The following is a 24,653-nucleotide window of genomic DNA, read 5'->3' as shown; positions in this document are numbered from 1 at the left end:
CCGCCTTAGCCCTCCTTCTCCCCCTCTCCCCTAGAAGTGGAGCCCTTCAAGTCTCTGTACCTTTCGGAGAAGATCCTGCTCCGACTCTTGAAACATCCCAACGTGATCCAGGAGCTGAAGTTTGATGAGAAGAACAAGAGGGCCCCTGAGCATTACCTCTACCAGCGCAGCCGGCCCGTAGACTACTTCGTGCTGCTGCTGCAGGTGAGCGGGAAAGAGGGGGCTCCCACGGGTGGGGCTGGGAAGGTGACTATGTCTCCCCAGTGCTGGGTCCCAAGACTTGGCTCACTGCCTTGGGAGCAGGCCAGTGGGGAGGGCATTTGTCCACAACCCTCAGAAGGTCAGAAGGAGCTGGTGCAACCGGCTAGTGTCCTGGGAGTGGTGAGGGCCCCGCAGCAGCTCAGCTGACATCAGTGATGCTTGTGGCAGGATGAGGAGGTGCTTCTCCAGCAAAGGGATTCTGCTACTAAACTTCCAAACTGCTGCCCAACAGAATCCTTAACACCTCCTTGCTCTGTTTATACATGCCCAGAAATGGAACTGGCTGCTGCCTCCCAAGGGTCTTCCTCCTGACCCTCCTTGCATCTGTCCCTTCCCTCTGTCAAGCTGAAATTTCAGATTTCCACCCATTGGGCCTTGCTCTCTGCAGACACACAGAACACATCCGGCCAACTCTCTCTGCCATATTTCAGCCTTTGCTGACCCTTGACCTCCCCCCCCTTCAGAGGTCCAGGAAGGGGAAAAATGACTGAGTGAAAGAGGTGCAGCATCTCCCCAGGACTCATGTAACTACAATCCCCTCTGCCCTGGGTACCTGGATTGGCCTGAATGGAGTGTCCCATGGAGTCAGCTTGCGGCACTACCAGCACCCTGGCCTGACCTCCCCCGCACCCAACATTAGCTCTGTCATTCTTCCCAGTCCCTTCTCAACACAGTTGTAGGAACCTACACACAGTCATCATCCTAAAATGTTAATTAAGCTCACATGAACTTGGAGGTGGCCTTGCTGGGCTAGAATCCACTGGTCTGCCCTGACACTGGTGAGCGTTGCTTCCATCCTTCCAAATAGCCTGGGTAAAATGACTTCTGTTCTCCAAAAATGCAATCACATTTTTACTGTTAGAAATGGAGAAGGGGCCTCCCTGGTGGCGCAGGGGGTTGAGAGCACCCCTGTGAGGCTGTCCGTGGCCTTTGCGGCACGAGTTCAATCCCCGGCTGGCCAGGAGCAACCCACATGGCAAGGCAGACCTCTCCTGTCTCGCCCGCTGCTCGCCTCAGCAGTGTGTTTCAGTACATCTGCCTGCTCTGCTCCCAGCTCTCTCTGGTGAATCTTCTCACCACCCCCCCACGACTCTGGCCTGTACCCTACTTCTTAAAAAAAAAAAAAAAAGAAATGGAAAAGTGCCCATTACATTGTGCATATAACATAGTGAACACATACAAGCTCCTGTCCCCTGCGTAATATAAAAGTAAGTTTTGAAATAAAACTGGGAGGGAGGAAAATGTAATGGCAAGTGGACGTTCAGGAATCAGAAAGATCTGGTTTTAAAATGCCAGTATTGCCCATTTCTAACTGACCTTGCCCAAGTTATTTAACTTTCACCTAACATGGCCCCACCTGTAAACTGAATAAGAGCAGTGCGAGTCCTCAGGGGTGGGGCCCGCTGAATGAGAAGCCTTGCTGTCGCCCTGGGGACCACAGATGCACATGACCTGCTGCACCTTGGCTGTCACTATAGCTGCTGGTGAGTTAGACCAACCGCACAGAATCAGATAGAGTAGTGTGAGTGGGAGCTGTTGCATTAATCTACAACATAGGATGTGTAAGGAGGTGTAATATGAAAGTCAGATTAGGAACTAGTGTTTAGAGGTTTTGATTTGCCACCCTGAAAAGGATATACCATAGATATTCCCTTTAAAAATGAATCAAAAAAGATCTTATCTCCACCAGACATGGAGATGGTCTAATCTCAGGCTAACCCAGAGGGGCAGTTTACGGGCTCTGGGTGCACTGGGGCCTAGACCTGTGGCATGGAGGGCCACAACGTGTGCAATCAGAGCTTGGTTATTCGTGACTGGAGGCTGCTTTATGGACTCAGCAATTAATCAATGACAAAGGGCTCCTGAAGCTGAAGTTGGAGGTGCTACCTCTGAAACACAAGTCTGGGCAGAATTAACCCTCCCCTGTGGTAAGGACTGAGCCTGGGTTCTCCTGGGCAGATGTGCTGGGGGCTGCTGTCTGGTGGGAACTGGGAGCCTCGTGCACACCCTCAGTCACTCCCTTCTCTCTCCAGGGTAAAGTGGAGGTGGAGGTTGGTAAGGAAGGCCTTCGCTTCGAGAATGGAGCCTTCACCTACTACGGCGTCCCAGCCATCATGACCGCTGCCTGCTCAGGTACTCTGGCTCCCGCGCTGCCGCTGACTGTGCATGTAGGGGACTTTGTAGGAAAAAGCATCTGAGGTCAGGTCTTGACTGTTGATGTAGACCCTCCACCAGCCCTTTCACTGTTGGACTTTTGTTTCCTTGTCTGTAAAATTGGTCTATCAGTCATAACGCGTACATAATATGCTGCTCCAAGAGTTTGTGGAAGTGCGTGGTAGACTAACATTATCAAGCGTTAGGGGCGGATTTCTCAGTGTGAAAAGACAAGTTTGTTTCCATTCTACACTTCCACTTGATTGCCAGTTTTTGCAGGGTTGGTGCTGAGGGTGGGGTGGAAGCAGGAGAATCCCGTAAGAAGTGTGTTCTCCAAATCGCTTCTGAAACACACTGCCTCCTTCTGTCCTCAGATAATGATGTGCGGAAGATTGGAAGCCTGACTGGATCCTCTGTCTTTCGTATGTATTTCTCAACCCCCATCCTCGCCCTCCCCATCGTAGTCCTGCCTCAGCCCCCTCAGGGGACCTGGACCGAGCACTTTGTGGGCTGGGGCTAGCACACGCGCTGGCAGCCTCTTTGTAAATCTCTGCCAGGAACACTGTTTCCTGCCAGGTACCCACAGACCATGGGCCTTAGTTTCAGTGTGTCTGGAATGCATTCTGCTGCGTCTCTGTTCATGTGCAAGTGATGAATGGGGGGCTGGGGGGGTTACCAAAATGTCCCCTGCCAGCGAATGCAGGCAGGGGATTTGTGTGCTTTGGTGGAAGTTCAGCCTTTTCTTCTCTGCTATAATAAGTCACCCAGTGGTCTTTACCTGAAAATCTAAATAGGCTATTCTTGTGTCTGTGGAGTTGGTGAGATGTGATTGCAAGCTCTTGGGGATTAAGTCACAGGCTGGTGCAATATGTTGCTTACCTGCTTCTCTTCCCTCGCTGACTGCATCTCAGCTGGTGGATAGGTGATGCCAGCTAGCCATGCATGCTGCTGGTGGGCTGCCACAGGGCTGCTGGCTGCTTTGTGCTGCTCCTTCTGTGCTCCACTTTCTCACTGTTTCCTGCATAGAGTTCCCACACTTGTGTTTAGAGGGCATGCAATTTATATGCTATGTGATCTAGAAAGTATTATTTCTCTAATTTTCTGTCTGATTCATTGGTCTGATTTTTGCACTGCTTTCATCTCTTAGTTTTTACAGAAGCCATCTGAATGCCAGATACGGTGTTTTCCCTCATCCTAAAAAGTATTTTATATACTGCTTTATATCAGGGTTTATCAGAGGGTCCCAAAGCTTACTATCATGAACCCTGGTGACACATGAAAGGTTTTAACACAGAGAAACTAAAGAAATGACTTGTTCTAAATCACCCAGCAAGTTGGTGACTTACCTAGATGCATTCTGATATCCTGACTAAGTCACATATCACCATGAAATACAGATTTCAGATCTATCCTACTCAAGAATGCAATTTCTGCATGGGAATATTGGGACAACTTGCAGTGTAATTTAACATCCTGGCCCAGCAGAGGGCTGAAATATGGCTGAGGCACTGCCCACATGCTAGGCATGGCATGAGTTGAAGGAGATCTATGAAATGAAAAATCTTGGCACGTTATTATGCTTATATACACCAACAAATTGCAACCAAGGTTGGTGAAGGCAGTTCTCAGCATAAGAGCCCTGGATGGGTGAGGGATGGGCTGCAGAGCAGATAAGCCTTGGTTGTCTAAAGGAGATCTCTTCCAGCCATCGCCTTAGGGGTTGCTCAAGATAGCGTAACTCCTAGAATTCTAAAAGTTATCTAGAAATGTTGGTCCTATTCTGGCTTTTCCAGAAGACCAAAAGGTGTGGGAACCCTGGGGGAAAGAACTACGTAAGGCTCGCAGCCCACCTAATCTAGATGATTTTCTTGCTTTAAAAATTTTTTTAAGTAGTAGGGAGATATCTGATTTCCTCCTTTGCTTCCTCCTGTCTCTAGTTCTTTCCCTCAAATCCTTCCATTTTATCAGTAAAATAGGAGAAATCTTTCAGCACTGGTCCCTCCTTCAAAACTGATTAACAAGAAGGAAGCATGCAAGCCTTTCCTTCCTGCATTTCTGAGCATCTTTTCCAATCTTCTGGAGGACAAGGAAAACTCATTATCCACTTCCCATTGTCCCCCTAAGCCCTCACCACTTACAGTGAAGTATAAAATCACTGCAAAGGCTGCCGCAGCCCACAGTTTTCCCGAGGGCTCTCTTAGCCAGGACCCAGCCACGCAGCACCTTCTGCTGCCAAGAACCTCAGCCTATGGGTCCAGGGAGAGCTTGAGCCACAAGACAGTGAACTCTTGAGGGGTTTTCATCTAGCAAACTTCCTCTGTCCTTGAAGCCTTTAAAGAGATAAATGGGATGGCAGGTTTCCTAGACGCTTGAGGTTGTGAGTCATCCAGTTCTCCTGTACAAAGCAGAGAGATAGTCAACACTGTCTCCGTTATCTTGGTTCTCACTGCCAGGAAGCCCAGGAGGACCACAGAGAGGCTGGCACTGTGCAGGACTCAGGCTCGAGCTCAAGGTTGAGGGTCAGGTGCCCACAGGGGTCTGCAAGTGGGGCAAGAGCAAGTGTACCATTTGCTTGGTGAGGTACACGTTTAATATACAGCCCAGGAAGCACTGGGATTCCACTGTGTCTCTTAACCTTAGGGGCCCATTCAAATATTTTACTCCTCATGTCAGAATAAATGATTATCAGGTAGGTATAAAGCTACACACACACACACACACACACACACACACACACACACGGGTAATTTCAGTAAAATCAACTGGGGCAGCAAATAAGTCTGAAAGTTACCTATTCCAGGGAGCCATTACCTGCAGATTGGCTTCATGCAGTTCTGGGAGGAGTCCTCTGGGAACGATGAGACAAGAGAGATGAAACACAGCTTGATCAGGCTCGACATGGGGAAAGGACAGAGCTGCTACATACTCCACCCCACTCAGCCCCAAGTGGTAGTCGGCACCATCTCTGAGTCTGTGGGGATGGACTGGAGGAAGGAGCCTAGGAACAGAGGTGTTCTGCAGTGCTTGTACTACTAAGAGTGATTTGAGTTAGTTCATCAAGTTGATTCGCACTAAGATTGCTAGAAGTGCAGTCCGGCCCATCTCCCAAGCCTGTTGCAATGCACGGCTCCTTCCCAACACCGTGTCCACAGAGGGAGCTCCTAGCAGGCTGAGGCAGGATACAACTAACTCCTCAAGGATTCCCCCAGCAAGAGTGAGTTTATGGGCACCTCCTGCAAGGGAGCAGGACCCACCTGGCCTCCGGGAGCCTGGAGGGACTGCAGTGCCAGGCCCCCCACTAGGACACTGCATGCTCTTCACATTGGCAGCTCTGATTTCCTCTAAGATTATTGCACAGAAGACCTCCAGCAATGTCTACTTAGATGTCCCTCTTTCTGGAGCATGGCTTTGTAAGAGAATGCAATTTCCATGCTTTCAGAGGCAAGATTCCCTTTTGCAGAGAAATGTGGTATGAAGATCTGGAAACAGGTTGTCTGACCCACTTTGCTCTTTGTCTCTTTCCTTCTGTTTATCTTTTTCTTTGCAACTCACAAATCCTTGGCCCTTCACTCTTTAGTGCCCGTCTCTGTGTCTCGCACCTTCGCCTTCAGCAGAGGGGACTCTCTGGCTGGCTCCCCAGGTAAACATGCATGGGTGTCTCGGGTCTCCATTGGTCCATTGGGGTTTGCAAGAGGACTTTGGCCTCGGTCACTGTCCCACATAACAGCTGGTCTCTCCAGCAGCCACTCCCTTGACCAAGGCATAACATGGTAAACAAAATGACACTTGCACACACAGCAAAGGCATTGCTGGTTCAACAGGGAATTTAGCGCCCAGGGCTGTAGCTATGTACATACATGGTAAAATGGTGGCGTGAGTGATGGTGCAAGTTCTTCATCATCATTTGTCTGACTACAGAATGGAGGACTGAAGCATGTGGCCAGAGAAAAATAGGAAGCCACAATGATGACTTATCTTCCACCTGTCCTTCTACATGGCCTCTGCTTAGTAATGTCTTCTAGTAATGCTACTACTTGGTGACCATATTCTCCCTGTCTCTTCTCATATAAAGGATGATGTATGAAAAAATTCAAAACAACTTTTCATTGGGTTTAACCTCTTATTAATTACAAAGAGGTTTCAGGTTTTCTTTTTAATCAGGTAAAGGTGATCCTGTAGAGTACCTCGAGGTGTGAGTAGAATGCAGTGCTTCTGAACAGTCAATGAACTGTTTGTATTGCTTTCATCTCTAGGTGTGGGTCTCTAGGGTCATAGAGCAAACCAAGAAGTTATTTGTTAACAGTAAAATTTGTCCTGAAATTAGAACACAATCCAATTTCCCTTTACCTGTCTCCCTTATCAGAGTGCTTTGGTAGTGCTTCTGAGATGCACCCCCCCACACACACACACTGCCATTTCCTCAGTCATCAAGAATCCAGTTGTGTTCCATGGTCTATATATAGGACCTTCACATTCAAAAAGGCTATTTCATGAGACCAAGATTTTATATTGATTTCTGCTTTCTTCCAAGTCACATTTTTCTACCAAAAAGCCATCTGGCTCCCATGTTTGTCTGTGCAAAATTAACTACTTTCTCAAATTTCACCAAAATTTTCTCTCACTTGGTGATTTTCCACCAAGAAATGAGTTCTCTTGCTCTGTGAGAGTTCATGCCTTCCTGATGAACACAGGACCGTAGTCAAGGTGAGTTGCCAGTCCGGAGCCCTCCCCGGCCACTGGGCCACTCCTACTGGTCTACAAGTGGCCATGTCATGTGCCTTCAAGTTCCTTACTGCAGGGATCTTGGTGAATGAATGAGTGCCATGATATCTCTGCAGAAAGAGGAGAGGCAAATCTTTCAAAAGCTTTTCAATCAAAAGGATCAAAGCTGGGGCGTATTTTCCTTTTTAATTAGCCCTCCTCCAGTAACCAGTAACTTCGTTACTTGTAACTTCCCAGTGAAAGGAAGGTTCATTCTAGTTCGCCAGTATGTGTTGTGAAGAACGTAATGGTAACCCAGTGTCAGACAGAGATTAAGGTGACTCATTCCTGCTCTGCAGCCCCACCCCCCTCCCAGGAGGTGCGAGACTTCAATCCAACACTGGCTGGTGCCTGGTGTTTAATCTTCCTCCACCCCATTTTCCACCTGGGTGTTTTACCCAACAGGAAAGAGGTGAGCTATCAGGAGGTGAGAACAAGGTCAGTGCATTTGCACCCTTGGTTTACCTCTGCGAAGTGGAGGGGGACAGGCCCCGCAGGAGAAAACTCCAGGTGGGGATGGATGCTTTCTTCTGCAGCTCCCTCCTCCCTGCTTCTTTTGCCTGGTCTTTCGCAATAGCTGGTAGCCAAGCTTTCGCGGGCACCGGGTGACACCCACAGGACCTCTGCTGTGGTGTTTCCACTCTCACTCCTGCTTCTGCTCCATCACCACCAGCGGAGGCCTCAGTTGTAGCATTTTTGTGGAAAATAAGCCTCTGGCCCCATATTTGATTTATGACCCAGAAAAATTAATCAACATGTATTATATCTTATCCCCATCTTACCCGGGGAAAAAGAAGAAGTGCTAGCAATTCAGAAAGTCTTTAAAGTTAAAAAGAGCTCCTTTCTTTTATTTACTCCCACAACCACCTGGGGAGGTGCTTTGCTTCCATCTCAGGCCAGGTGGGTTCACCATCGGTTTGGGAAGCTTGAAAGAGAACCCTTTAAAGGGTTCTTTGGGGCCCTTAGCATCATCCCCACAGGTTTTTTAATAGTACGCAGGGGAAACAAGCCAGCAGGGAGACAGCAACTTGCGCCGCCTGTGAATGTTTACACGCTTTTCTCTGGGCTTCCTCTTGTAGCCATTGCTCATCCCCTCACAGCCCTTCCACCGTGACTGTCTCTGGGTAAGGCCGCCCTAGATCCCCTCCCTCCTTGCACATGGGCACACCCACACTCAGGTGTCCACAGGCAGGCACACATGCCCCGCACCCACATGCCTTTTATGTTAACAAGATCAAGGCCGCAGGTGATAGCCCCAGAGACCAATGGCATAAAGCCTGACCATTTCACTTACCCTCCAGGAGGTGGCCAGGAATTATTTTGGGGAAACCAAAGGCAAAGAAACAGGCTCTGAAAAACTAACCTCTTGGTATATAGTAAGAGCAGAGGGACAGGAAGGCAAGCCAACCTCTCAGGTCCTGCTCTGTGACCTGGGCTTCGCTGCCCCTCGAACGTAAGCGCCTTGTGCCCCCTAGAGGGCCGTGACTGGTTTGCATTTTGAAAGCAGCCATGCTGTTGGGACGGTGCTCGCAGTGGGTTGAAGCCCGTGGTCCCTGCACCAAATATTGCACCATTATCCAGCGGGAGTTTCCTTCTGTTTGCACCTTAGTTTGAAATGAGAAGAGCTGAGTGGTTTGTGGGCTACCTCTGGAGTGTGGGGCAACTAGGTAGCTTTGCAGGTGCTTTCATTTAAGAGCGAAGCTTGTGATGAGCCACTGAGAGAAAGGACACAGTCACACTGCGGTCAGCGCGCCCTCTCTCCAGATTGCTCCCTTCTTTCTTCCCCCAAGGGTGGAGGTGATTTCACCTTCCCCATGACATTCTGAGTTCCAAAAGCAGAGGCAAGAGCCGGGTGGGGAGCAAGGCTTCTTTCTCAATACCCCGTTGTTAATGTGCTTTGAGGTGGGAGAGGATGGTGTTTTCTCCCGGAATATACAGGAGTCCCTGAAAATAATCCTTTTACTTTGTGAAGTGTGGTAAGTGGAAATATTCCTTTGGGCTGGCTCTGGCGTAGTAAACATTTGGGAACCATTAAAGCCCCATGTAACGTGAGCAAGTGCATCTGGGCTCCGAGCTTGGGCTGATTTGCAGGGTTCACATTGTAGCTTTGACGAAGAGCCTGTGGCATTTGTTTGTCTGATGTTGAATGTTACTCCAGAATGATGAATTTTAATCATCCTGGCTTGTAACTTTCCTAAGCCTGTGTAGTCAACGCCCCGCCCCCCACCCCCGTCCAGTTTGGAGGACACAGATGGCCAGAGGTGCAGTGGCCATGGCCAAATGGACTTTCCCCTTGTTCCTCACTAATGCTCCAAAAAAATGTGAAGGGCCGCTCAGCCAGCTTCACCCTCAAATCCCCAGACTGAACAGGAGAGTGGGGTATTTTTTCATATGTGGGTCCTTATCTGGGGTATGGGTGCCCCCAGCCAAGCCAGAGTTCCAAAGCTGCGGGCCTCAGCCCAGAGTGAAAGGAATCCACCCAGCCCCAGCAGTGGTATAAAATACTCTTCTGCCCCCCTCTCCCACCCCACGCCCGATCTTACCCCAGTGTCTTCTCACCCACCCTCAGTAACCCCAACTTGCCCTCTAGGACAGACATCTCTTACAGGCTGACCTCCTGCAGACAGCAGGCATGAGGGCCACCACCCTTCTCCACAGCAGTAGGGGTCTAGAGCAGAAACCCTGCACCCCACCACCCATTCTCCCCAGGGCCAGCATAAGAGTGTGATGTGGGAGCAAGAGTGGGCATGGGTCATGTCAGCCGCTTGGCTGCTCCCCAGTTAAGGGCTTGGGGGTCGGTTTTGCGCATCACTGTAGAGTCTGTGTCCTCTTACACCTCTTTGCACTGTAGAATTTTCCTCCTTGCTTCACTCCCCCAAGCTGTGCCTCCACGATCTTAGGAAATGCCAAGGGGAATTATACAACTTGAACTAGTTTGCCATGCTGCAGGAACACTCGTCTGTTACTGATTTCTTCTCTTTTTTTTATTAAAAGCATTTCCAGTCCCCTTGCTCGGAAACCTCGGAGTGTATGTGCACAATTACCAAAATGCAGAGTCATCAGCGCCCTACCTCTTGAGGAATGTCAGGCTCGGGGACATGGGAACCGTGGTCTTGCGAACACCCAGATGAGCAGGGGCTTTCTTTGTCATGAAATGGGGGAGCATTTTCCTTTCAAAAATTGCTTTTATAGACCCAACCCTTATAAGACAGTTGTACCTCTTGGTGTTGGGAATCTTTGGGGATTTTATGGCTAAACATCCAATAACATGGTTTTCACTTAAAAAAAAGCAAAACAAAAAGCCATGTTTCTCCTCTCAGCACAGCACTGATGTCACTTGTGTTTGCTATTAGAGTCCCTGGGAGTGACAGCAGAGCGTCAGGTATGTGCTGGATGCCAGTGAGGGTGAGAGCTTTGGGGGGACTGGAAGGACCCATTGTCTCCCTACCAACAGGGAGCAGGAGTGACTTAATGGGTGCAGGAGTGGTTTAATGGGTGAGGTACGGCTCTTTCCCTGTCCCCCTTCGGAGCAAATCTCGAGTAATGACACAAAGGATGGGGATGTGAAACTGCACGTCTTGTGGGGTGTGTGGAGCACAAGTCCAGCCAGGCAAAGGGGAGGTTGATCACGGAGCAGTGCTTACTTCTCAGGGTAACTGAAACTGTAGGCTCTGCTCACACTCTCCTTGTTCCAAACTGAGCTGAGGTCAAGGCCACCAGGTTGAAATGTTTCCCAGGCTGCAGTCACACTTCAGAGAAGCTGCTAGGAGTCCCTGAGAGGAAACCAAACAGGGAAGCAGGGGTCAGGTCATGGGGAGGCTTTGGGGCCCCAGCAAGGCCTGTAGATTTTATATAGATTCAATAAGGAGGCTGTTTTGTAGTTTTAAAATGTGCTTGTGGGTGCAAGTGAGAAGTGAGAACAGGTTATAAGATTCTACGTGAGGAGACAAGACTGTGGTCTGGGCAAGGGAGACAGTCTCTGGGACTCGCGTGGTGACAGAGCTGGAGGCAGCTCTGTGTCCAGTAGAGTGAAGAGGAATTGACGTGGATCTTTGGAGTAGCAGGAGTGACGTGACTCCCGAACTTCTGTTTAAGTAACAGCCTGTCTGTGAACGATACTTACTGACAAGGGGAAGCCTGGAAGAGGGATCCTTAGTTCTGTAATCCTCTCAAGACTGATGATGAGGATGATGATGGTACCAGTGAGGAAATGAGCCAATCTATTGCTATTTTAATCTTCCTACAAGTTGGATTGCCAGACGACGACGATAACAGCCTGGCAGCTAAACAAATTAACGATGCATTCCAAATAGATGCTGATCATATCTTCACGTGATCTTAGCCAAAAGACCGAGAAGCGATGATGCTGATCATATCTTTTGACTGATGGCAGCATGATCTCAAGACAACTAAATTCCCAAGGTTCTGCCCCACGAGAACAAAGTGCAATCTCTGAAAAATTGGTCTCTTCACTTGAGCCCCTGAACTAAACCTATGTTATGAAAGACTAATGCTTCACACCTGCACCCCAACCCACCTGGCCCCTTTCTTGGCAGGACATGCAGGGTGGAGCTTTGCTGTCTCAGTGAGGGGAGAGTCACCTTTAGGACCCCTCTTCTGTCCATCCTGGGGCGGCTAGATCACTTCGTCCTTCTTGAAACCAAGTGACGTCTTAACTGAACTTTCCCAAAAAGCCTGTCTTGAAAATGTATAAAGAACCTTGCTGAGCATTTAGCAGGTCTTTGACTGACACCGGCAGCTTATTCTAGTTCCCCCCTTAGGCCTATGTAGGTATAGACCCACCCTCTAGAGATCCCCTTTTTGGCCCAGTCCTGCCCCTCTCTCTGGTGTGAGAACTTCACAGGGCCAAAGAAATGTGCTCACATCAAGCCTGTGTTCATCCTTCTGAACCCCATTTCCAATCTCAGGAATTTCCCACCCACCAGCCCTGGGAGGAGGCAGGTCCCGCCAGAGGCTGGCCCTTCCCCACAGCCCTGTTTCTGACACAAAACTCTACAGTCAGACTGACCTGCCTTCCAGGTGGTTTTCAAGAACAAAGTTGGAACATACTTTAACAGTGTATTGGTGTGATGTAATATTTATCCGTGGGGTCTGTCAGCCACTTTTTGTGCTCTTGTCCTGGGCCCACCAATGCCGGGCAGGCTTGAGTTATTCCCACTAAAGTGCCCCGCCGCGGTGAGGACTGGTTGTCTGGGCTGTGACAGAGTTTGTGAGGGCAAACCTAAGGCCTTGCCTTTCCAAAAGGTTTGTGCATGGAGTTTATGTAAAATTCCATTCATGGTGGCCCTGGGGCAGCAAACCACACTCACAGTGCATCCTCATCTCCTGGACTTAACCCAAGAGCAGGACCCAGAAGCCATGGGCCCTTCCGCCCACCTCTCCCTAGTGGAGAGGCCAAGGAGCAGGAGGCTGAGCGGGAGTAGAACCACCATTCTGGTCTTGGGTATTATTAGCACCTCAACCTCAGCCAGGAGCGGGGCTGGGCTCTGATGGGGGCGAGAGCCTGTCCCTCTGAGAGTCCTCAGTCAACAACCTCTCTCTTCTCTCCTCCTCTTTCCCTGCCCTCTCTCTGTCTCCTTCTCCCTCCTCATCTCTTGCAGTAAACCGGTCCCCTTCTCGATGCAGCGGCTTGAACCGCTCAGAGTCCCCAAACCGTGAGCGCAGCGATTTTGGGGGGAGCAACACCCAGCTGTGCAGCAGCAGCAACAACCTCTACACGCCTGACTACTCAGTGCACATCCTCAGCGACGTGCAGTTTGTGAAGGTAAGGTGTTGGGGGGGCACAGTCATGCGATCCTTCCTAGCTGGAGAGGCCTAGTGTACTTACCTTACTACTGTCTACTGCTTGTCACTCTTTTAAGGTCTCCTAGTGCCTGGTTTTTCACGTGGGGACACTAAGGCACAAAGCAATAGGGAATTAGCTGGCCTGAGACAAGTTACCGAGCAGGACTGTTTCCTTTGGATTCTCTACCATTGGCACCAGGTGGATTTTGTCCTTTGTCCCCAAGGTAAATTTGCAGTGATAAATGAACTGAAGGGATAGGAGAAACCCTATCATGACTTTCCCTAACGATAGTATATTTTCACACCTTGAGATGTAAAGCCTAAAACAACTCAGCCAGCACGCTGATTGAAGAGCATTTGTAATGACTGCTACACTCCCTGGACATGACCGAGCTGTTTGAAGAGAACACTTTGCAATGGGGTGAAGCAAGGCAGCCAAGTCCTTCGCCTTGTGCTTAAAGTGCTGTTTCTTCATACTCCTCACTGAACCCAGCATTGCACAGAAACCTGTTAAGATGGCCTCCTTTCTTTTAACTTGATAACTTGTTTTGTTTGTTTGCTCTAATTTTGATTTATTCTTTGTTTGCTAGCATTCTGCAAACCCTTATGCATGTGAGCCTGAGGTCTGGGGAGACCCCCATTTGTCCAAGTCCAGCGAACCCCACAGTGGGTTCCCCTGGTGACCTGTGGCAATTGCAGACAGAGTGACCAGAGGTGTATTGAAATCCAAAAGATGGAGAAGAGTTTTCCTTTGTCCAGAACACATGCCCTGATTACTTGAGCTTGCTGGCTCTCACTGTTCCAAAACTTAGGCACCCTGAGCTAAAACTGACATCAGCTGATAAATATCACCATGGAGAGTTATCCACAGGGAAGGGCCCAGTCTGCGGTGGGCTGGGCAGATAACAGTTTGAGGGGTGATCTGTGCAATGCACTTCACTCCTCCTATGTCTGAGCTGGCTGCTGGTCTCACAAACACCCTCTGAGGTGCATGGCTGCTGTTCCCATTTATGGATAAAGAAGTTGGGGCTTGAGGAGCTCACACAGCTCATAAGTGGCAGAGCCAAGTTCCCAAGTTGAGTCTCTGTCTCCAGAGGCCAAGCCCTAAAATCCCCCGGTTTTAAGAAGAGTTGTGGGAAATCAGAACCGAAGCAGCCTCGGGGAGCAACCTGGGAACTGCCTAGCCATGCTCACAGGTGTGCTTGCCCGTGGACAGTTAGCACGTCTAATGTGACAGTCGAGGTAAAGCTCAGAGATCTGCAGCCCGGGATTTGCCTCCCTCTTGCTTCTAGCCCTAAAGCCTTCCCACTGCAGACCTTCTTCAGAAGTGGATGTAAGAAAAAATGAGAGTAAGGAAACTCGACTATGCTAACTCTTATTGCTTTGTAGTACTTTCACATGGTTAGTGGGAAAAATAAATTGAAAGTCACAACATGAGTAAATAAGTATCAACAAACATTTCCTAGGTGCCTTCTCTGGGCTTGGCACTGTGTAGGCATTGGCAAGATACCATGTTGAGCAAGACAGCACACTCCTGTCTTTCTAGAGCTTCCATGCTAATAGGGAGAGAGAAGTGTCAAGCCAGTAAGCACATAGTAGCCTCGGGCATTTTGGGTCCTGATAATAACAACCGAGGAATAAGCAGGGTCCTGGGACAAACAGCAACTGAGCAGAGGAGGCCAGGAGATTGCTTTACAAATGATCATTTCTGAGAAAAGGACATTTTGCTGAGACCTGAACACGGAGGTGGAGAGAATGTTCAAGATGGAAACAACAGAGGCAGGAATGAGCTTGGTGTTCAAGGATCTGAGTGCTGGTGCTTGGAGAGCAAGGACAAAGGCGGAGAGGAGAGGGAGTGTCTGCCGCTGTGTTACCTGGCAGCCTGAGGCCAGAGTAAGAAATTTGGATTCTATTTTAAGTTCATTGGAATTTTGGTTAAGTTTCCTTCTCGGATCTTCCCATGTGTCTTAATCCATTTGGGCTACTGTAACGAATTACCACAGACTGGGTAACTAACAAAACTTCTCACAGTTCTGAGAGCGGGAAATTCAAGATCCGGGTGCTGTCTAGAGTCGGTGAAGACCCATTTCCTGGTTTGCAAATAAGTGTCTTTCCTTGTTTCCTCACGGGCAGGGAGAGGGAGTGAGGAAGCAAGCACTCTTCTTGTAAGGGCACTAGTCCCATTCATGAGGGCTCCACCCTCAAGACCTCATCACCACCCCAAAAAGCCTCACCTCCAAATGCCATCACATTGGTGGTTAGGATTTCAACATGTGGTTTTGGGGAACACAAGCAGGCAGCCCATAACACCATTTCTATCTAAGTTCAGAAAACCCATAAGAGGATTTGCCTTGCTGCTTTGTGTAGAAACATAAACAAGATTTTGAGGATCATGTTTAATGAGCAAGTGTAGTGAGTCCAGAATTTTCTGAACCATTGATGCATAAGTTGGAGAGCATTTTCAGAAGATGGGCTTAGCAATGCCCCAGGGAGAAATGTATCAAAAGGAATACCTGGTGATACATTTGCAAGGATTTTCTTAAAACTTACAGATGGTTTCATATACACCCTAGAACACAGGGAAAGGGAACATTATATGAAAGCAAGGCACATGGGAGAGAAGTCTCTTTCCATGGAGAACCCCAAATCTGAGGTCCGTTCCCAGGTAATGTCCTATTGCTCAGGCCAGAGGACCTTGAGGTAACTGGGACAGCTGAGTAGAACAGAACACGGCCCTCTTGTTCACCTAGAGATTGTGAAATTAAGAAGACTAAATGTCAAAAGTAGAAGTTCTGGGGAAGGTAGGAAACCATTTGTTATTCAAAAACTTCTTTAATCTTGTGACTCCAGTCTCTGAAAAGCTTTCACTGTAATGGGTAGTTCTATAGAAGGAAACTTTATAGGTTCGAGTTCCTGTTTTAACACAGTGTTTTATTTTGATTTTGGTTTTTCTTTCTTTCTTTTTTTTTTAATGTAAGTTAAGATGGTGCCTTAGAAAAAGATGAAAATTCCCTCCTTCTGACTGTTAGGGCCATTGTCAAAGGCTGCTCTTTCATTCACCATCCCCACCTATTCCCACCCGCCTTTTAACATGAAAAGAGTTTTGGAGGAAGCAAAAGAGAAGATTGTGTAATGGGGTGTTTTCATGGCTGAGACTCCTGTGACTGGCTGCAGGAAGATTTTGCAAGGGGTTTTCATGTCCAAAAGACTAAAGTTCCAGAACTATTTAAGTCCAGAAGTAACATGACTTTAAGATACATTACACAATTAGATAGAAAAGTGTGTTTAATGATTATCTGGGAAAGAGTAAAACCATGACTAATCATAGTTAAAAACTTATGAAGTATCACATAATCCTTATGAATACTTTTTGAAATATGTCTTGTAAATATCATTATTAAATTTAGAATATATGGCAGAAGTCTTATAGTCTGGATAGCATAACAATGTCCACCAGGAGGTGGAATCCCTACATTGCACAATTGTGTTGTGAGGATAAACATCCTAAAATGATAAGAGACATCACAGTGGCAGAAAGGTTATCTTTGGACACATCCGATGCTAAGTCAAAATATACAAAAGGATCCCCTTACCTTTTGTAAATTTCAAGATTATCACATCTCTATTTCCTCTGTAATTCAGAAGATGCCTGGGCTCTTAGCTGGCCAAGGTGTAAGAGAAGAAAGACAATTTGAACACAAGCTTTCACTAAGAAATGACTATATCTACAGTGAGCCAATTGATAAGCGTATGTTGAGCATTAGCAATGGTGTTAGGCACCAGGAGCTACACTAAACACATATCAAGCCTATCATCTGCCTTTTGAAGAACTTTAGTTAAATGACAGTGACCAATTCAGGCAGTATCTGATTACAAAATTGCATGGCACTTATTTTAAGCACTATACTGGCTAGAGAATATACTGGAACTTGAAGAATTAGGAAAGAGTAAGAGAAAAGTTAAGGCAGTGCTATGGGGGGACACACTGATCAGTAGGGTGTAGAAAGCATGAGACGTCTGGTGGCTGTGTGCCGGCAAGCAGTTGGCATACCGCAGGACACCACGGAAGGCTGAATTATCAAAACTGGGAAGAGCGTTTAGGTTCATCTACTAGATCATCTCTGTCAGTACAGTAGCCACTCGCCACATGTTAAGCACATGAAGTGTGGCTTGTCCAAATTTGCGCAGTGTAAGTATAAGCCACATATTGGATTTAACAGTACAAAAAGGAATGTACAATTCATCATTAATAATCTTTACTAACTGATGGCATGTTGAAGTGGAATTATCTGGGCTATGTTGGGTGAAATGAATTTGATTATTAAAAGTCATTTCACTTGTTTTTATGTTTTTTTAAATATGACCACTGGAGTGTTTTCAGTTGTCTATGTGACTCACATTCCATTTCTACTGCACGGTGCTGTGCGAGGTAGAAAGAAGGTCCCTTGCATTGCTGAACAGAGAAAGGAATGGACACAAGTGAGGCTTGAATCTAGACCTGCAGCTGGGAGAGCTTGCTTCCATGGAGACTTTTCTAGACGGGTCCCTTGTCAACAATTTCCTTTAAGTCAACACATTGACATAGCAGCAGTTTATAATTTTTTAAATTAAGCTTTTAAAAGGAAGCAATGTGAAATCAAGGCTGAGAGACACGTCATGAAGGGTCTTTCCTTGTATACAAACACCCACCATCAGGGAAGACCCTCTGCCAGCTTTGCCCCATTCCTGTACCTGTTCCTTATTCCAGTAATTGTCCCCCCAACCCCCCTCCACACACACACACACACACACACTCATACACACACTCACTGGGCCTTGCTTCTTCCCGCTCATGTTACAATGGGGCTGTAATTGTCTGACTCTTCTTTTTAACACCATTGGCAAGTGGTTATTTAACATCTGTGTGAATGCCTCCAGTGACTCAGAACCTATAAGCTCAGAACCTATGAGGAAGGAATACATTTACTTGGCACTGTTGCCAGCAGCAGTGCTTTATTCCCACCTCACCCTTTCCTTCAAACCATGCACAGAAAGAGCTGGCATTCGATCCTCCATTCCAAGCTGCAGGAAGGGCAGACCACAGCTTCTTGAGAACAAAGGGAGCGTGGTACAGTTCACCACCGGTACAACCCGGACCCAGCTCCCAAAAATAAATAAGTTAGATAAAATAGAGCACTTGGCAACACTCCTGAGAGACTTTTAGCTTGGGGCCCATAGCCAATGACCAACTGATGGGAGCCCTGAGCCCAGAAATCCATTTCAGAGTCAAACCTGAAAGGGCCCCTTCTTTCTCCCTCCCTCCTATTGCTTCACTCAAGAGCCCATCTTCTTCAGTTTGTTTTTTCCATTGTCCCTACTCAGAAAGTCCTTCTTCCCCTGCTTTCTCGTTAGTATTATTTCCTGAGTGAAGGATTTGTTTTCCCAAGACCTAGTCTTGCTCTCACACATCATTGATTCAGATGTCACGTTCCCTTGCTGAGGGGCATACAAATGAGCCTGTTTTCACTGGAAGCAAGATTCGAAGCACCCATCTGTGACACAGCCCCAGAGGACAGGTAACAGAGAAACTTTCCCATTTTCCAGAGAATCATTTGATCTTGCCTGGAATGACTGACTGAGTCTGGCTGAGTCTAACTCTCCAGACGCCTTCCCTTGCGGGCAAAGTTTGATAGATGGGGCCAGTCACTTCTAGTGTGACTCTCAAGGTCTGAGGAGAAAGCCAGGAGGCTTGTGTGGGAATACCCAGGAGCGTGAGCTCACGTCCAGTGATGGCCAGCCCTACTTTGAAATGCCCAGGCTGTCAAACCTCTGCCTCAGGTTTGTCAAACCTCTGCCTCAGACAGGAAGACCTGGGGCAGCAGAGTTTCCCTCATGGCGTCCCCACTGGCTGACCCAGCAGGAAGAGGACCCTGTGGGCAACACCCCTGCTAATTGGAGATGCTGTCCATCCTCCCTGGGTTTCAGGAAAAGGCTTGGCTCCTCCAGGTATACCCAAAGAGTCCAGAGCCAATACAAATGATTGTAGGAACACTGGTATCAAACAAGCAAAGAGTCCCCCCATTGTTCCCCAACTGCTGGGCTCGTACAGCTTGGCCCTCAGTTATGGATCCTGAACTGTCGAGGCCAGGTATTCCCATTGCGCCCTGCTTCTGAGCTTGGGAAGATTGGCCACTCCAGGGAGGACTCCACCAGCTCCTCCTGAGCTTCTGCCCCTCTGCCTCTTCCTTCCAGATCACGCGGCAACAGTACCAGAATGCGCTCACTGCCTGCCACATGGACAGCTCGCCCCAGTCCCCTGACATGGAGGCCTTCACTGACGGAGACTCCACCAAGGCCCCCACTATCCGGGGCACACCCCAGACCCCCAAGGATGACCCTGTCGTTGCCCTCCTGAACAGCAGGAACAGCCTGCCGTGTAAGTCAGGAGGGCCGCCCCTCCGGGAAGGCAGCCCTGCTTCCTCAGCCCTGCCCAGAACTGCTTGGAGCTGTGCAAGAGAGGTAACGCACCCACTGTCCTCCCCAGGCAGCCACTCGGATGGGCTGAGAAGCCCTGGCGAGGTTGTGTACCTGCGGATGGAGGAGTTGGCCTTTACCCAGGAGGAGATGACAGACTTCGAGGAGCAGGACACGCAGCAGCTCTCACTGTCTCCCACCACTGTGCCCACGAGAGCAGGTGGGGCTGCTCCCTGGGAGGCTGGGGGAGGGGGCTCTCCAGAGAGCAAGGAAGGTCATCTCCATGGGCACTGTGATGGCCCCGGGGGAGCCTGGTGAGGGGGCCCTGGGGCCTGAGCCCCCCTGTGACTCTCCCCACCTCCTTACACCAACAGGGGAGGACACTGACATCAACTGAGCAGCCTCCGTGAATCAAGCACATCTTAAATTGTTCTTCCCAGGATGACAGTATATGGGGTAGTGTTAGGAGCTAGGTTTACCCCTGTATTCAGAGCCCGGCGCCATCTTTTAGGAGCTGTACAATTTTAGACCAGTTACTTCAACTCAAGACTTAGTTTCCTGGTCTTAATAGACATGCTTCCTTCTTTTGAGCCATGTAACTCATGGGGATTAGCTCATAAAGTAGCTCTAAACATAAATGAGATAACACAGGAGGATACACCACAGAGCTTAGGACCCTGCTTTCTAAACAACGCGTAGTTATTACTAGCCCTACTGTACAGTTTAGGGAATGAAAGGGAACAAATTAGGACAGGAGCAGCCTTCACTCTTACTAACAGGGCTCTCGTTCCCTCCCTTTGGGCCCCAGAGATGAGAGAGAATCTGTAGGACTCATCCTGAGCTCTGACATCTCCCAGGATCCCACCAGTCTTAAGAGCCTCTGGGCTTGTCTTGCTAAGATATATTTCCCCAAGTGTTCAGCAGCCCCCTGTAGCACCCTGCAGGCTAGCAGGTGACCCACCCAACTCCCAAACCTGCCCCAGTCCACGGTCTGAGACCCTTCAAGTCCGGGGCAATGACCTGACATGTATTCATAGATTGTTTTGGGGGCTAACTCAGAAAATCCAGGGCATAAGCCAATCACCATTCTAGGTCTTGAAATTAGAACTGATATTCTTCTCCCCACAACCCCAACACTAAATTCAGTAAGTAGCTAAAGCATGTAGCACAAAAAAAAAATGTCAAAGAAATAAGGCTGGAGGAGATGGGCCAGTCTCTGGGATGATTGTCCAGCCTCCAGGGCTGGCATCAAGAGCCCTCAGGCCTAGAGGACAGTGCCTCGCCCAAGTGCATATACTGCATTAGAAGTGGGCTCGGCCTCCTGGCTCTGGGTCAGGGCTGTCCCCAAGATGCCACTTGACCTCCCCAGTGAGGTTTTATTGCTTGGTGGTCCAGTCCTGAGCCCCTTTACAGCTCTGAGTCCCTCACGGGGCTTGTTGGGAGAAGACAAGGCTTGTTCTCAATTGCTACTGATCCCTGTGAGTTTGCAGGGTCTGTGCAAATGCAGGGGGGAGACCTTCCCGCTTGCCCTCAAGTGTGCTTTTTCCTCTGGTAAAGAGACTAAGTGGAGAACATCTTGTTCGCTTCTTTTCTCTCCTGCCAAACAGTGTTTAAATCATTAGATTCCTGCTCCTGTCCTGTCTCTGTCCATTTGTGGCACAGCTTACCCCTAGCTGATTATTAGAGCTGGCAGCAGCCCCGGCAACCCCCCTTGTTCCTGCTGCCATGCCCCCCCCCCCCACTAGGAACTTTCACCTGCTGAGGAGCATCAACTGCAATCACCCTACCTTGATCCCCGGGTATTCAGATTGAACAGACTTGAGTTCTTTTTCTTTCCTGTCTCTCAGCCTCAGATAGTGAATGTTGTAATATCAACCTGGACACAGAGACCAGCCCCTGCAGTAGCGACTTTGAAGAAACCGTGGGCAAGAAGCTGCTGAGAACCTTGAGTGAGTAGTTCTTTACCCAGGCAAAAGCTGCCCACTGGCTGGTTGGGACAAAAAGCATGCTAAAGTCTTACCCCTGGAGGGAGCGCCATTAGCTCCTTTAAGGAACCCTCATAAGGTACAATTGTGGAAACTTGTACTGGGATTGGGGCTTGTCCCACATCCTCGATAGTTTCGGGGTCAGTCTCAGTTGGTGGCTTTCGGGGACAGGAAAACTGCCCACAAGCCAAACCCTGACCACCCCCTCCCCAGCCTGTTCCTGTAGTAAACAAGATCTACTGGATCATTTGTTATCTGTGGCCACAATGGCAGAGTTAAGCGGTTGCAACAGGGATTGTGTGGTCTGCAAAATCTGTCACATTTACCATCTGGTCCTTTAAAGAAAGTATTTATGTCCAGGAGACTCTAAGAAAGGAAAGCAATATCCTCCATGGAAGGAAGCCGGTGACAGAGAAAACAAGGTTAAAAATACTCAGTCTCTAAAAACAACAGACCTGGGAACAGAGTGCCCTTCCATCCTGGGGGATAATTATGTAATGGCCCCCACCTGCCCGATGCACTGCTGGCACGTGGAGGCTCCTTGGAACAGCTCCCCGGCTCACGACATCAAAAACTGTGAGGGACCGATCCCCTTTCACAGGGTGTCGAGCTGTCACTGGGGCTGGGCCATCAGGGGACAGGCAGGGCATGACCCAGAGACATCGCTTGACCTTCACACAGCCCTCTCCAGCAGAACTCATTCCCTGAACACTCGCAGGGTGTGGTGGAGATGTCCTCTCAGGAGGAAGGTGTGTCCTAACCCTTCCAGGTGTGAATATGCTGATCGCTTCCTGCCAGACTCTCAAGGGCCTTGTCTGCCACCTCCTCTTTTGAAGAGCTCATGGACCAGCAGAGTGTGGACATGCCGCCAGTCTTATAAATCAATCCTTATAAACTCTTTTTCAGGTGGTCGAAAAAGGAAGAGGTCACCAGATGGAGAGAGAGCCTCTGAGGAGAACTCCAACTTAACGCCTCTGATCACATGACAAATGTCAGCTAGGTGTGTGAGATCCAGATCTTTGGGGGAGGACCCACCCTCCCATCATCTGCTTCCCCCCACGGCCTCACACAGGTGACAGAGCACTATGCTTTCCTTACCACCTCTTCACCCCTAGCTGTCAGACGGGCAGATCTCCCCTCATTGCCTCCAGTTTGACTCAGAGCCTTGCCATGGCCATCATGGGAAGGAGGTACCTCCAATGAAACAATGAAAAAGGTCTTGTCCACAGCACAGTCTGGGACTGGAGAAGAAATGACTCCAAGCTAACACCACCACTCTGGGACCCAGTGTTCCACTCTGGGCCCATCTTGTTCCTTGGGATCCCCTGATGCCATAGTTCATGCTTAGCTGAGCTCAGGATGCACCAACAGCCAGGCACAGAGGAGGCTGGAGTAGTAAATGTGAAGGTTAGCTCAGGAGATGCACCATGAACTCCTCCAGAACTTTAGAGCAGTGACAGCCAGCCACGCTGGCATGTGACGTTATAGTACAGAAAGCCATCGGTGACTGGTTTCCTGTTAGATAAGGGTTCCAGCAGTCTGGGAAGTGTGTCTCAGCTGGAATGGAAAGAATGGGAGATGAAACCTCGAGTCACTGTTTTTCCCAGGGACACATGTTTTGACTCCCAATCAGCAATCAATCAATCTGCTCTGGAAGAGGAGGAGCAAGGAGCAGAGAGACCCAGTTGGGAGCCAAAGATGGAACTTCAGGTCTTAAGTGCAAAGCAAAGCAAAGCAAAAAAAAAAAAAAAAAAAAAAACCTTAGGTGGAAAAATTCTAAGCTGTTAAAGCAGGTTTAAGCCATGACATACCAAAGAGTGCCCAGGTCAGCTGAGGAAGATGCAAGCTCTCATGGGCTTCAGTGTGCACTATGCAGGAAGACTGAAATGCCACTCTTCTTTCTCATCCATTCCCTAGCCCTCCGCCCCGCTTACTCTGCCCCAGCAGGTCAGCCAAGTGTAGTTTATTCCAAGGATTTATCAGAACACTGGGTTTTCGCCTGTTGAGGCAGATGCAATTCCAAAATTGACCACCCAGTGGCAGAATAGCTGCACCTACGCTACTTCAGAATTCCAGTCAGATCAGGAACCTTGCAGCCAGCCTTTGAGAAAATGTGAAAGTGCGGGTTGTCTTTAGGACATTCACTTCCCTTTCTGATCTACTTCCCATCCCCTCCATCAGGGATCCAGTGCTGCCTGCTGTATCTCCAAACCATTCCCAAACTTTCCCCTGGGCTGTACCATCCACACTTCCTTCCCCTACCCCCAAAACCATTACTCCCAGGCTCCCACACCCCATTCAACCAATAATCACTTGGGAAGAGGGAGACTAAAAATTCCTCTGGGTTATTTGCATCTGAAAAGCAAATGCTTACCCACAGGAACCTTTAACTCAGGGGTCATAATTTGGGGTCCATCACCCCAGAGGGTCCATTTGTTGGACTTGAGGGTCCATGAAACCCCTAACACTGTCAGAATTTAGTCTATGTGTCCTTATGCGTGTTTTCCAGAGGGCTAAAGCTTTCATAATATTCTCAAAGGTCTCAGACCCACAAAGTGTTTTTTTTAGAAAAAAAAAAAAAAACTATTTTAACTAGTGGATCTTTCAGCCCCAAATTTCTGCAATGCAGAGTGAGATGAATATTGAGCAGCTTAAGATAAAATTTTAATTACAAGTGGTCTTCTCAAGTGTCCATCAAATCAGTGGGGAAAACTTGTACCCAAGAAGTGGAAATTCTCAGAAGTTCTTGGCACTCCCAGTGTGGGATAGTGTAGCCTACGTAACTTCATCCTCTGCCCCCACCAAGCCAGAGCAGGTGTTGCAGACGGGAGGGCCACAGCACATGGATGCAGACATTCCAGCTGGAGATGCCTTTTCCAGCCATGTATTATTATTGACTTTATACTCCTTGCCTGACTCCACCTGAGGTTCAGCAGTGCATGACTTCTCGTAGATAACTCCACAGCCACCCCCCAGCCCCACACCTACTTTGTCTAGAAGGAAGAGGCAAAGCGGCAGCCCCGATGCTGGGACCCAAGGCCCAAACTAGCCAACAGTGAGTTTCAAGCAAGAATTGCCATCATGCAGTCTTCTTGCCCAGCTGGCCACAGGCCTCAGGGGGGCCAGGCTTGTCTTCCTTTCATTACCCCTTAGACCACCAGGCCCAGGCCACTGCTGTTGCATCACATCCATCCCCTTGCAAAACCCCTAATGAGCCTGTCACCACTCCCTCCC

The 24,653-nt window shown here is 48.7% G+C and overlaps 1 protein-coding gene across 5 annotated transcripts in view; it reads left to right on the top strand.

Annotated features, from left to right (window-relative positions):
* The window catches only part of CNNM1 (cyclin and CBS domain divalent metal cation transport mediator 1), a gene marked incomplete at its 3' end in the record, with an annotated part of 54,695 nt that extends 32,290 nt beyond the window's left edge, over positions 1-22,405 (top strand). The window contains exons 4-12 of one of the 5 annotated variants that reach the window (XM_084245338.1): positions 35-204; positions 2,295-2,394; positions 2,790-2,837; positions 5,993-6,055; positions 12,798-12,961; positions 19,213-19,396; positions 19,505-19,654; positions 21,282-21,383; positions 22,326-22,405. In XM_084245338.1, the coding sequence (XP_084101464.1) occupies positions 35-204; positions 2,295-2,394; positions 2,790-2,837; positions 5,993-6,055; positions 12,798-12,961; positions 19,213-19,396; positions 19,505-19,654; positions 21,282-21,383; positions 22,326-22,405 (1,061 nt within the window). Of the gene's footprint in view, positions 1-34; positions 205-2,294; positions 2,395-2,789; positions 2,838-5,992; positions 6,056-12,797; positions 12,962-19,212; positions 19,655-21,281; positions 21,384-22,325 lie in introns of all 5 variants that reach the window. The other 4 variants (XM_084245339.1, XM_084245340.1, XM_084245337.1 and 1 more) reach the window with 4 other exon arrangements.
* Between the last annotated feature and the right edge of the window lie 2,248 nt (positions 22,406-24,653).

The sequence above is a fragment of the Talpa europaea genome (genome assembly GCF_964194135.1).
Source record: "Talpa europaea genome assembly, chromosome: 10".
NCBI lineage: Eukaryota > Metazoa > Chordata > Mammalia > Eulipotyphla > Talpidae > Talpa > Talpa europaea.
The sequence above is the reverse complement of the archived record's forward strand: the minus strand, read 5'-3'. Positions and strand labels throughout refer to the sequence as shown.